This window comes from Podarcis vaucheri (genome assembly GCF_965113315.1).
Source record: "Podarcis vaucheri genome assembly, chromosome: 16".
Taxonomy (NCBI): Eukaryota; Metazoa; Chordata; class Lepidosauria; order Squamata; family Lacertidae; genus Podarcis; species Podarcis vaucheri.
Genome location: NC_138754.1, coordinates 34,993,683 through 35,006,290, shown reverse-complemented (window position 1 = coordinate 35,006,290; position 12,608 = coordinate 34,993,683). Strand labels below are relative to the sequence as shown.

The following is a 12,608-nucleotide window of genomic DNA, read 5'->3' as shown; positions in this document are numbered from 1 at the left end:
GCGCTGACAGGCACGAAATATCCAGAGTGAGGAATATAATCTTCATTGTCAAGTTAGGGAAAGGCATATCCATCAGTCCTATGTCTCCCAACTTCTCCTAGATGTGCAGCCAATGAGGCAGTTGCCGCAACTAAAAGGCCTCACCCCTGACCTTGGCTTGTAACCTGCTTGTAAACTGCCTCTGCTCCTCCCTCGTCACTCCTCTTCTGGTCCTGGGAGACAGTGGGGCAGGAGAGGTGGGGTCAGGAGGAGGAGGAGGAGGAAGTGTGGAAGCCCTTGGCGCAATACCAGCCTGACCTATCTCTCTCTCCTTCTGCACCTCTTCTTCATTCTCCAGTCCTGCACCTTCTCCTGTCTCTGACTCTCGTCTCCCAGCTGTAACAGGCTCCTACGGATCACCAATCCCTTCTTCCAAGTCAGTCTCCAACCCCCACTTCTCCGGGTGCCCCACTCCTCAGCATTCAGCCACCACCCAGTTCCTGACATGCTTAGAGAAGCCATGTGAAATGGACAGCAGCACTATTAGCCCCATTTTGCAGATGGAGATGGTGAGGCCCGGAGATTGCTGGCTCCTCCAGGAGGAGGAATAATAAATGCCACCCACGTAAATCTCACTTTGCAAGTGATGAAAGGACAGGCCCATGTCCCGTGCATCTTGCACTCTAGAAATTGACCCAAGGGAGGCAACCAGAGAGGGGCAAGGATACCCATCAAAAGAGTATAATAGTCTTCTTCTGAAGGTTGGCAGCTTTTTAACTAGTCAGCCCCCTGCAGAGCTCCTCCTGCTCTTCTCTATGTAGGAAAGAGTCTGAAACCTGGATTAGATTATCCAGAAAAGAAACTGGAACCTTCTGCATGCAGGCCATATTCTCTCCCGCTAAGCTACACTTCCCCTGTGTTCCTGACAGCATTTATGACAAATTAGCTTTGGAACACTTTGAACTTTGGGTGTTTAATACCTTTTCGGTGGGGGAGGCTAGGGAGGAATGATATGACCCGGCGATATTTCTCCCAGAAATACTGGGAAGCTGCCCTTTTTGTAGCAAAAGCTTCATTAGGGATGCAAAGAACATCTCCATCTAATTGCATGCATTTCCCATAAACATGCAAAGGGCACCCAATTCGAAGGCTGAGGTTTTAATTTTCCCGTCCTTTTTAAAAAGAAAAAACCCCACCATCTTCAAAGAATTTGTAATTGCTGCTATCCAGACTGCATTCCAATGCATTATTCATGCATCGGCCCGTGTCATATAAAACAAATATGCAAAGTGCTGCATAATTACCAGCTGATGAAATAAATCCTTACAACTGTATTTTTAAAAAGAAAAAAATTGAGCCGCCCTGCAGATGTTGAAGAGCTTGGAGAGGGGGTTGTGGTGTGGGCTCCCCCCCCCCTTTTGCCTTCTGCCCTATTAGGCTAGGATCCAATTTTCTGAAAGACTACGTCACCACCTGTTGGAATTGCAGAAGTCAGGAAGGAGCCAAGCCACCTTGAATACAGACTTGCAAGGGCCGTCTTGAGTTAGCAAAGCATTTCCCCGCCTCCCATGGGATTTTTGCTGCATGTGCATCGAACAGGAGGTTACCCATGAGACTGCTAACAAAACCACAAAGGCTGTTCGGGCTCTGACCACAAGTTCCACAAGCTTCCTTCAACCAGCTGTTGTTCAGAGGGCTGCAAAAATAAAAAATTGTCAAGGGAGACAAAGAAGTGCCCCTGGGGAAAGAGTTGCATCTCTGGAATCTACTCGGAGTCGAGTGTGGATTTCATGCTCTTTATTCAGCTCATAGTGGTGAGGAGGAATGAAAGTTTCCCCAAAATATCTACTTTATATACATTATTTGTACAATGGGCTGCATGTGATTGGCTAATTCTGGGATTCTTCTGTAGGCCAATCAGGTTGTGGATTCACTTCCACCTGGAGCTGGATTGGGTGGCTCCTGTGGACCAGTCATACTGCTGCATTGTTCTAGGACCAATCAGACTGCTGCATTCTGAATCCTATTGTTCTAGGACCAATCAGACTGCTGCATTTTGGATCCTATTGTTCTAGGACCAATCAGACTGCTGCATTTTGGATCCTATTCAACTCAGTACATAACAATCTCCTACTAACCAATGCCTCTTCATCCAGGCAAATACTTCTGGAGACTGACTCGCAACAAACATCTGGTCTCCCTCCAGCCAGCTCAGATCCATCGTTTCTGGCGGGGGCTGCCTCTGAACCTGGACAGTGTGGATGCTGTTTATGAGAGAACCCATGACCACAAGATTGTGTTCTTCAAAGGTAAGAGAAAGCATTTGACACAGTTGTAGGTGACCCTTTCTTTAGCATTCCCAGATTCTTTGTTCCCCCACTGTGTTTAAGCCTCTTTGAGCCTCATCTCTAAGCTTTAGAGTACAGATTGCTCAGCTGGAAGAAAATTACTTGTCTCAAATGACAAGCTTTGGTTTGATTCCAGATGATCAAGCTGAACATCACTCTAGTAGTCTCCTGGGCTTTCCCAGCTGCATGTTGCTAATGTCTTGTGGTGAGCTGTGGCTCACCTGGGTAATTTTAGACTTTGGAATGCATGGTTTTGCAAGGAAGCCACTTTTTAGATTGGGGTGGAGAACCTGTGGCATTCCACACATTCACAGCATTCCAAATCCCATGGGCCTAGCCAATGGGAAGTGATGATGGGTGCTGGACTCCAACAACATCTCGAAGGCCACAAGTTCCCCACTCTAGCTTTAGATGGTAATGTTCATCACTTCATTTACTCCAAAATGCCCTCAAGTCCTGTCCTAAGAGCATCACTGGGGGGCCAATAGTGCTTGACATGGATTGATGACATCATTGGCCTGCGCCGGGTGTTGTCACCACATGCCTCCAGCCAACATTTCACCAACTCCTTCTGACTCTGGATGGGGCGAAAATGTAAGTTTCACTTTCTTGTTTTTTCCCTATCTTAGGTTCAGTTCTTCACATGTCCACATCAATTTGTGATATATATATATATATCCTGCTGCAAATTCATTAGTATTTTACTGCAAATTTATTCTAATACAATTTTTCCTAATCTACACATTTTCGAAAAACAATTTCCCCCCAGGAGCCAGTGTGGTGTAGTGGTTAAGAGAGGTAGTCTCGTAATCTGGTGAACCGGGTTTGCCTCCCCATTCCTCCACATGCAGCTGCTGGGTGACCTTGGGCTAGTCACACTTCTTTGAAGTCTCTCAGCCTCACTCACCTCACAGAGTGTTTGTTGTGGGGGAGGAAGGGAAAGAAAAATGTTAGCCGCTTTGAGACTCCTTCGGGTAGTGATAAAGTGGGATATCAAATCCAAACTCCTCTTCTTCTAGTGCAATGCAGTTTTGTTTGCTATTTTTATTCATATATGCATTTTTGTGTGCACTTTACTCCAGCACATATCGTTTTTTGTACACCTCATTTGTTATGACAGGAGTGAGCCGATCAGTAAATCACACTGTTCAGGTTGGAGTTAACTCTTTATTAGCAAGAACAGCATCTGCCCAGACTTGGTGGAGTGCCAGTCCTGATGACACAGCAGCTTGTCTCCAGTACGTCTTGCCCCATGGATCAGTTTCCGAGACTGAAAATCAGAGACTGTTCCTGCCTGAAGTCAACCTTTCCTCCACCTTTTTCATGCCTCTTCTAGTTCTGGGAGAGCAGTGAGAAAGGGAGCTTATCACAGCAGCTGGAGGAAACACCCATTATTCTTCACTAGACTGACTCCTCTCTGTCTTTTGGGCTCCCTCCTCCCCTGCTTCAGCTTCTGCCTCCAATTCTGGACTTCTTTCTGCCACAGACTCTCCCTGCTCACTAAACCCTGTTCCCTCTTCTGCTACCTCCTTCTCCCAGTCCTCTTCTGCCTCTGACCACTCATCATTGCCCCACCACCAATCCCAGGACTCTGAACCTTCTTCCCTTGGGGATTTCCCAGCTGGTTCCTTACACCATTCCTCTGCATCCACCAGCCCATGACACTTGGCTGTTTTTGTTTAGTTGTTTAGTCGTGTCCGACTCTTTGTGACCCCATGGACCAGAGCACGCCAGGCACGCCTGTCTTCCACTGCCTCCCGCAGTTTAGTCAAACTCATGCTGGTAGCCTCAAGAACACTGTCCAACCATCTCGTCCTCTGTCGTCCCCTTCTCCTTGTGCCCTCCATCTTTCCCAACATCAGGGTCTTTTCCAGGGACTCTTCCCTTCTCATGAGGTGGCCAAAGTAGTGGAGCCTCAGCTTCAGGATCTGTCCTTCCAGTGAGCACTCAGGGCTGATTTCCTTCAGAATGGATAGGTTTGATCTTCTTGCAGTCCATAGGACTCTCAAGAGTCTCCTCCAGCACCATAATTCAATAGCATCAATTCTTCGGCGGTCAGCCTTCTTTATGGTCCAGCTCTCACTTCCACTTGGCTAGAGAACTGCATTGCAAAATTCAGAAAAGTGCAAGTTTCAAAGGACTGCTGCATTTTGGTTCATTTAGGAATCACACAGGTGTTTACCTTTAAGTGCAAACTGAACCAGACTTCTCCTCCACCCCTCCTTCTGACCCAGACACCTTGTTCTGCCAGCATCCGAGAATGGCAGCTGGCAATTACACGCAGGCTTGCCAATGTGTGCTCCACTGCTAAGTGAGCACACTCCCCGCAGTTCACTCACCTAGAAAGCCTCTGCGTAAAGTCACTGACACAATAAGAAATTGCATCTTTGTCTTCTTCCCCTTGAAATCAGATGGCATGGCAGGAGTTGACAGGGAGAGGGATTAGTCCTCTTTATTGCAAACACGACACAAACATGGAATTATACATGTGTCAAGGATATTGTTAGGCGAGCCTGGTGTTGGCTCGTCGACTGAGCAATGCTGCCCTCCACTGGCTAATCGGGAAAGGACAGCGACAGCGAGCAAGAACTGAAAGGCAAAACACACACAGCCTTGAGAAGTCTCCTTGGTCTTTCCCTTTCCCTTTCCCCCACACCTGACAATACTGTAGTCTTAGCCCTAGTCTATGAAGGTAAGAAGGAGGTGTTCTTTGCCATCTACTGCAATTATTAAGTTTGCTGATGACACCACCATAAGGGGTTTAATTACAGGCGGAGATGAATCTGCATACAGGGGGGAGGTTCAAAAGGTATCCACATGGTGTTCAGAGAACAATCTGCACCTAAACATTGGCAAGACAATTGGTGTTGGGCTTTCGGAGGAAGAGAGGGGAGCTAGCCCCTTTGTATATCAGCGGGGACCGTGTGGAGAGAGTCTCTTCCTTTAAATTTCTGGGAGTCCATCTTAGTGAAGATCTTACTTGGAAGGTCAAGACAGCCCAGGTGGTTAGGAAGGCCCAACAGAGACTTCATTTCCTTAGGGTCTTGCAAAAGAACAATGTTAAACAGCAACTGATGATTCCCTTCTATCAGTCCACAATAGAAAGTGTTCTCTCTGTCAGCATCGCCCTAGAGCCAGTGCACCAACTGGACTTATGCACCTCAACCCCGACTGGGCTAGGCGAGCTGGGAAGCACCGCCAGAGACCTTCTTTCTCACAGGAACAGGTCACAGTGCTGTGGACTCACAGCTTAGAGCTGAGAGCACCGGATTCACTGTCTCAATAGTACAGTCGTTGCGCAGCAGAGTTTTGCAGAGTCTTGCGGAGTATAAACCACTCGGAGAGCAGCTCTGTGGAATATCTTCCTTTTATTCTGTAACTACAACTATGATACAAAACTATATACAGAGCTGAATATGCTAAGCATAAATCAATGCTACACTGAGAGTCTGCAGCTGCACTTAGCAGCAATCTTATCTCTAGAATCTCTAACACTCTCACTTTCTCTGATATACTGACTGACTGTCTCTCACTCACACACTCACACTGATATGTTGCTGGGCAGAATAAGTAGATAGGCAGGACACGCCTCCTCCTCTCTGGAGAGTCAGCAGAGACCATCAGGAGATCATCAGGAGATTCTTGGGTATGGGAGGGATGAAATCTCCTCACTCTCATACTATATTACTGTGTGGTACGCTGGTTTGACAGCCATGGACAGAAAGTCCCTACAGAGGGTGGTGAAGACAGCACATGATATCATGGGCTGCCCCCTGAGTCCGCTAGATGTTATTGCAGGAGACCGTTGCCTCAGAAGAGCGAGGAACATTCTCAGGGATGACTCACACCCTGGCCAGCCCCTTTTTAATCTCCTGCCTGTATAGAAGCATGATAAGCCGCACCAACAGGCTAAAGAACAGTTTCTACCAGTGGGCCATGAGGCTGCTGAATGGAAGACAGCAACATTGCAGTTGATGTTCTGGGTTGGTGGTCGTACAACAGCACACAGAGTGTAACAAGGACTTAGAGATGGGGGGAGGGGGGTCGTTTAATCTCACTGTAAACAAGTGGTACAGTGACAATAAAGTATTTCTACTTATTTCTATTTTAGATTCACAACTCCTCCAAAATCTCCCGCTAATAATCTAAGTAAGAGCCTCAGCATTTTAATTTACAGCAGACCTTAAGTCCTCCAGACGTCTCCAAGTTGTCTAGGTAGACTCTGCTTACCTTACAGCAGGGCTAGAGAGTTGGACTCCAACTCCCATCAGCCTCTGTCAGCATGGCCCCTGGTCAGGGAGGATGAGAGTTGTATTCCAACAACATTTGGAGGGCCATGGGTTTCCCATTTCCATCTCAATGCATTTATCTCAAAGGGTGGCCATTAAGCAAGTTGGGAACATTCTTCCAGTTAATGGGCTTGTTTGGAACAAGCCTAGGCTTCCCTTGGCTGCAAGGCCGAGATCGAAAAGCTTTGCTTCCATTTCTGAGTTGCCACAGTTTGCCATGTCATTTGAATCTGGGCAATAAACTATGGTTAGTTAGTAAAAACAAGCCAAGCCATTGTTTATGAAGCTGGTATTAAGGATGTTTAAGATTAACCACAGTTTAGGACAACGTGCTAAGTTGCAGCTAATGGATAACCATAGCAGAAGCTTCCGATCTCCTCCTTGAGGCTGCAGGAAACAGAGACGGAAAGTGGGATCCTGTGGAGAGGCTATACCATGGTCTAGCATTATGCTCAAATGCTGTTACTATCTCTTAATATATAAATTCTAAAATATTGCTGTGGAAGAAGACACACTGTAGAAACTCATTAGAGGACATACGTTTAGTTCCTCCAACCTTCCCAAACCTAGCACCCCCTAGATGCTGTTGGACTTCCATCAGCCATAGCCAGAATGACCATTTGGTCAGAGAAGATGGGCTTTGTAGTCCAGCAACATCTAAAAGGCACCAAGTTGGGAAAAGCTGAGTTCATTTTATTTAACAATTTTATATATCACTTGCTTGTACAAAAAACCTTCAAGTGCTTAAAAAATTGTTTTAATTAAAATTGTCTTTGAAAGAGTTAGAAACAGGAAGTTAGGAATTCAAAATATAATTTAAATAAAAAATAACCAAAGACAGATTAAAACATCTAGGGATAAGCTTGCCTGAATAAAAATGTTTTTAGCAGGTGTTATAAAGTGTACACTGAAGGTGACTGCTTGATGTCAATTGGCAGGGGGTTCCATAGAGTAGATGCCTCCTTACAAGTGTGAAATGGACATTGTCTGGCACTTGTAGCAGTCCAGTTCTGCGGATTGATGCACCTGAGTAGGCATATAAGAGTATGGTGATGCTTCTAGTTTTACCATACCTACAGCTTGAGTGAGTTAAATTGAAAAAGATCATTCACAGTTTTTGGAGCTCAAAGGCTTTATTCATGCAGGAACTATCTGCACAATGAGTGGCTGAGGAGAGAAATAGCATAGTTCTCTGTAGAGAACAGCAAACGAAAAAGTTCAGCTTTTAGGGGTGAAGTTAACTTAGAGAGACTTACAAACAAGTGCTTGCTGGATTGCTAGACAAACAGTACCCTCTTGTGGTTTAAACTCACATATGCAATAACTAGAAACTCGTGAGAAGGGAACGTGTTTGCCTTCATGCACCAGTAAGGATGTCGTCCCCCTGGCCAATAAAAAACACACAACATCAGTAGAAAAGCACAGACATGTGCACACATCCTCATTAAAACAGACTCCTCAGCAAGTGGTGTGTGTGTGCGCGCGCGTGTGCTTAACATTTGGGCATTTGCTCCTCCTGGAGCGTTGTGAACTCAGACCTAAAGACTACCACAGCCTCTCTCTTTTTTAGAAGCTAGCTCTGTTCTGTGAAGCAGGAATGACATTGCTACCTACCTGTCTGTTTCTTCTCCCCAGGGGACAGATACTGGGTCTTCAAGGACAATAATGTGGAGGAAGGTTACCCCCGGCCCATCTCGGATTTTGGCTTGCCGCCGGGAGGCATCGACGCCGCATTTTCCTGGGCCCAGAATGACAAGACTTATTTCTTTAAGGACACTCTCTACTGGTGCTATGATGACCACGAGCGGAGGATGGATCCTGGCTATCCTTTGGAGACCATGTTGTGGAAGGGGGTCCCCAGTGGGCTGGATGATGCCACGCGATGGTCCGACGGTAAGTGTTAAGCACTGGATCAAACGGGAGGAGGGAGGGGCTGTACATCAAGCTGGTGAGACGTCGCCCTGTGCTCAGAATGCTACAACATAAAGGCCAGAATGAGTGTGTGTGCCTCCCAACTTGTATTTAATAATTAAAATAATTAACACTGTGTAAATAGCTGCACACGCTTTTGCTGTGGTCACAGCAAACCTCTTGATGGCCTAATTGTTTTGATCCATGGATGCATGAAATGGCCAACTATCCATATAAATGTTGGAAGCCCTAGTATGAGGGAGAATAATTATGCAATGGAACCTATGAAGTACAGTCATACCTCATGTTGCATCCGCTTCAGGTTGTGTTTTTTCCGGTTGCGGACTGCCAAAACCTGGAAGTACTGGAATGGGTTACTTCCGGGTTTCGGCAGTCGCGCATGCGCAGAAGCACTAAATCGCGCTTTGCGCACGCACAGAAGCGCCGAATCACAACCCGCGCATTCACAGACGCACAGATGCGGGTTGCGAATGTGCATCCCGCACGGATCACATTCGCAACCCGAGCATCCACTGTATGTGTCTATCTGCCTTCAGTTTGCAAGTTCAAACTAAAATTGAAAAATTTGCAATACAGTGGTACCTCGGGTTACATACACTTCAGGTTACATACACTTCAGGTTACATACACTTCAGGTTACATACACTTCAGGTTACAGACTCTGCTAACCCAGAAATAGTGCTTCAGGTTAAGAACTGTGCTTCAGGATAAGAACAGAAATCGGGCTCCAGCAGCGCGGCGGCAGCAGGAGGACCCATTAGCTAAAGTGGTGCTTCAGGTTAAGAACAGTTTCAGGTTAAGAACAGACCTCCGGAACGAATTAAGTACTTAACCCGAGGTACCACTGTATTTCAAATATGCATGCAGGGCCTACAACAAAAGGTTGCCGCATGGAACACATCTATGCAGGGTACCGGCCATGCCCATTGCCAGGATACTGCATTCCATTCCCCCTCCCAAGGATCAACCAACATTCTGCCCTGCATGCTCAGCCCCTTAACATTCTCTCCACCCAGAGGTCAGCTAGCATTCTGTGGCTACTGAGCATGTTCATAGGCATCTGGGCAGCCAATGTGAGAACAAGCTGCTGGAATAGATGGGCCTTTGCCCTGATGCAACAGGACTCATCCTAAATTCCCATATACTCTACCATTTAGCTTATTATTGTCTATAGCAGCCTTTCCCAACCTCGGGTCCCCAGATGTTGCTGGACTACAACTCCTATCATCCCTGACCACTGGTCCTGATAGCTAGGGGTGATGGGAGTTGTTGTCCAACAACCTCTGTTGACCCACAGGTTGAGAAAGGCCGCTCTAAGGTTTCAGACAGATGTGCCACCCAGCCCTGCTCAGATGTGCCAGGGGTTGCACCTAGGGCCTTCTGCACACAAGGCTCTGTGCTCTGTCACTGAGCTATTGCCCTTTCAATGAAAAGACAGTACGATTCCAGTCCACATGTTTCTGAGAAAAGGGAATGAATGAATACGGACAAAGGAAGAGGGAGCACTGTTCTGCTTGAGTCTTCCATGTGGACTTCTCATAGGCATCTGGTTGTCTCTGCAAGAACAGGAGACCAGACTAGATGAATCAGGTCCAGCAAGTGGCATGGACTTGTTAGATGCAGAGAGGAATGATGGGAGGAACCAGCTGGGGAACCATGAAGGGAAGAAAGCTCGGAGCCCGGGGAGCGGTGGTGGGACAATGATGAGTGGTCAGAGGGAGAAGACCAGGAAGAGGAGCTATTGGAAGCTGAAGGAGTAACAGGGCTCAGTGAGTTGGGGGAGTACATGGCAGACAGCAGTCGAGAATCAGAGGCAGAAGCAGGCAAGTGGGAGGAGGGAAGTCAAGAGGCAGAAATGAATCAGGCTAATGAAGAGTCACAAGTGTCCCTCCTCCTGCTGCAACAAGGTCCCCTCTCCCTCTGACTCCCAAAACCAGGAGAGGGATGAAATGGGTGGAGTAAAGGCGGGCTGCACTCAGGCACAGTCTCTGGAAGAAGCCCTGGAGGGGAGGAGACATAGATGGCTGTAGGAAGGCAGACTTCTAATCTCAGCAACTGATTTCATGGCGTAGGACCTACAGGGTATGAGCTGTAGGCCTGAAACCCAGCCGAGTCTGTGGAAATCATGTTCTTCTAATACAGTGGTGCCTCGCAAGACGAAATTAATTCGTTCCGCAAGTCTCTTCGTCTTGCGAGTTTTTCGTCTTGCGATGCACGGTTTCCCATAGGAATGCATTGAAAATCAATTAATGCGTTCCTAGGGAAACCGCCTTCAGACCAGGTCCGGGGACAGTCTGTCCCCGGACCTCTTCTGAAGGCTGGGGGGGGGGGACAAGAGCTTTTCTTCCCACCCCCAGCATTTTAAAAAACCCCGGGACAGTGGAGGACTTCTCCACTGTCCGGGCGATCTTAAAATGCTGGCGGGCAGCATTTTAAAATTGCCCCTGGACAGCGGAGGACTTCTCCGCTGTCCGGGGTGATTTAAAAGCCCCTGGGAAGGCAGGCAGGGGGGACAAAGACTTTCGCCCCCCGCCCGCCTTCAGAAGGTGTTCCCGCCCCGCCGCCCGGCTTCGGAGGAGGTCCGAGGACAGTGGGGAAGACGCGCTGCGCTTCCCCGCTGTCCCGGATATTTCCCTATGGGCTGTCGTCTTGCGAAGCAAGCCCATAGGGAAATTCATCTTGCGAAGCGCCTCCAAAACGGAAAACCCTTTCGTCTAGCGGGTTTTCCGTCTTGCGAGGCGTTCGTCTTGCGAGGTACCACTGTAACGAGTTAACTCCAGCTTTGAACTGTGTGATTTACTGACTGACTTGCTCCGTGACAGATAGGCTCTTCTCAGGTTCCCCTTTTGCTTCCTTTTCCAGGGGCCACCTACTTCTTCAAGGGAAAAGAATACTGGAAAGTCATGGACAGTGACTTGGAAGCTGAGCCTGGTTACCCACAATCCATTGCCAGAGACTGGCTGGTGTGCAGCGACATGCAGGCGGATTCGCCTGAGCCGGCCGAGAGCAGCAGGACAGGGGGCCGGTCCAGGCAGGGGCACCACGACGAGAGCCGCTCCGAGAGCGAAGTCTGCTCCTGCACGTCTTCCTCTCCCGGGTGGCCCTCATCCGGCGCAGCTCTCAGACTCTGCGTAGGCCTTGCCTTGGCCAGCCTTTGGACAGCGGCACAGCTTCAGAGATCGCTATGACAGAGGGTGTCAGGTGGACCAGAACATACCGCAGCAATTCAGGGATGCAAATAAAAGGGATGAAATAGTTTTTTTTAGAAATAAAGCAAAACAAAGAACAAAATCACAGGATGCAACACGCCCGTTAAAATGAGCGACACAGTTAACATTCCTAGGAACGTGAAGGAAAATGTTTCAGATTCTCCATGAGAAGTGAACAGCCTCTATTTTATTTTATTTCCCCTTTCTGGTTATTTTTGTAAAAAAAAAAATATGAAAAAAAGAATAATGTTATTTTAAGTTAATGAGCTTTGACAGCAGTATCTGTGGGTTTCTCACTCCCCGACCATCCTTGTCTCCTCACTTCCTTGTCCCACCACACCTCCCCCTCCCCCCCAAAAAAAGAATAAAGACTCTCATCTTGCCATCGGAAATATTCATTAGAGGTCTATATTGCTTTGGACATTTGAAAGACAGCAAGAAGGAAACCGCTGTCAGTTATAGTGGGCAGGGGCGGGAGGCGAAAGGCTGGGTATGTTGGTGGCCGATTCTGTTTGCATGGTAATCGTGAAAAGGAAAGGGGAAAAGGCACCATTACAAAAATGTGGTTGTGGTTCCACGGGCGGAGGACTGAGAACAAAAATCTAGCCCTTGCACATCTGTTTCAGAAAGTGGTGACGTCCTCAAAGGCTCCTATCACAGTTGCAGCTGGCAGAAGGCAACAGCTCAGTGGTAGGATATCTGCTTTGAGTGCAGAAGCCCACAGGTGCCATCTCTGGAGTCTTCAGGTGTGACTGGGAATCCTGCAACCAGTGCTTCCCCAACTCTGGCTTGTGAAGCTGTGCATGCGTTATCGTAGCCACAATTCACACCTACCCTGTGCTTTCCTGAGA

The 12,608-nt window shown here is 47.7% G+C and overlaps 1 protein-coding gene across 1 annotated transcript in view; it reads left to right on the top strand.

Annotated features, from left to right (window-relative positions):
• Positions 1 to 12,149, top strand: part of MMP17 (matrix metallopeptidase 17) — a 162,012-nt gene extending 149,863 nt beyond the window's left edge. The window contains exons 8-10 of the mRNA XM_082204144.1: positions 2,136 to 2,288; positions 8,252 to 8,509; positions 11,411 to 12,149. Of these exons, the coding sequence (XP_082060270.1) occupies positions 2,136 to 2,288; positions 8,252 to 8,509; positions 11,411 to 11,736 (737 nt within the window). The 3' untranslated portion in view covers positions 11,737 to 12,149. The remainder of the gene's footprint in view (positions 1 to 2,135; positions 2,289 to 8,251; positions 8,510 to 11,410) is intronic.
• Positions 12,150 to 12,608: the final 459 nt, after the last annotated feature.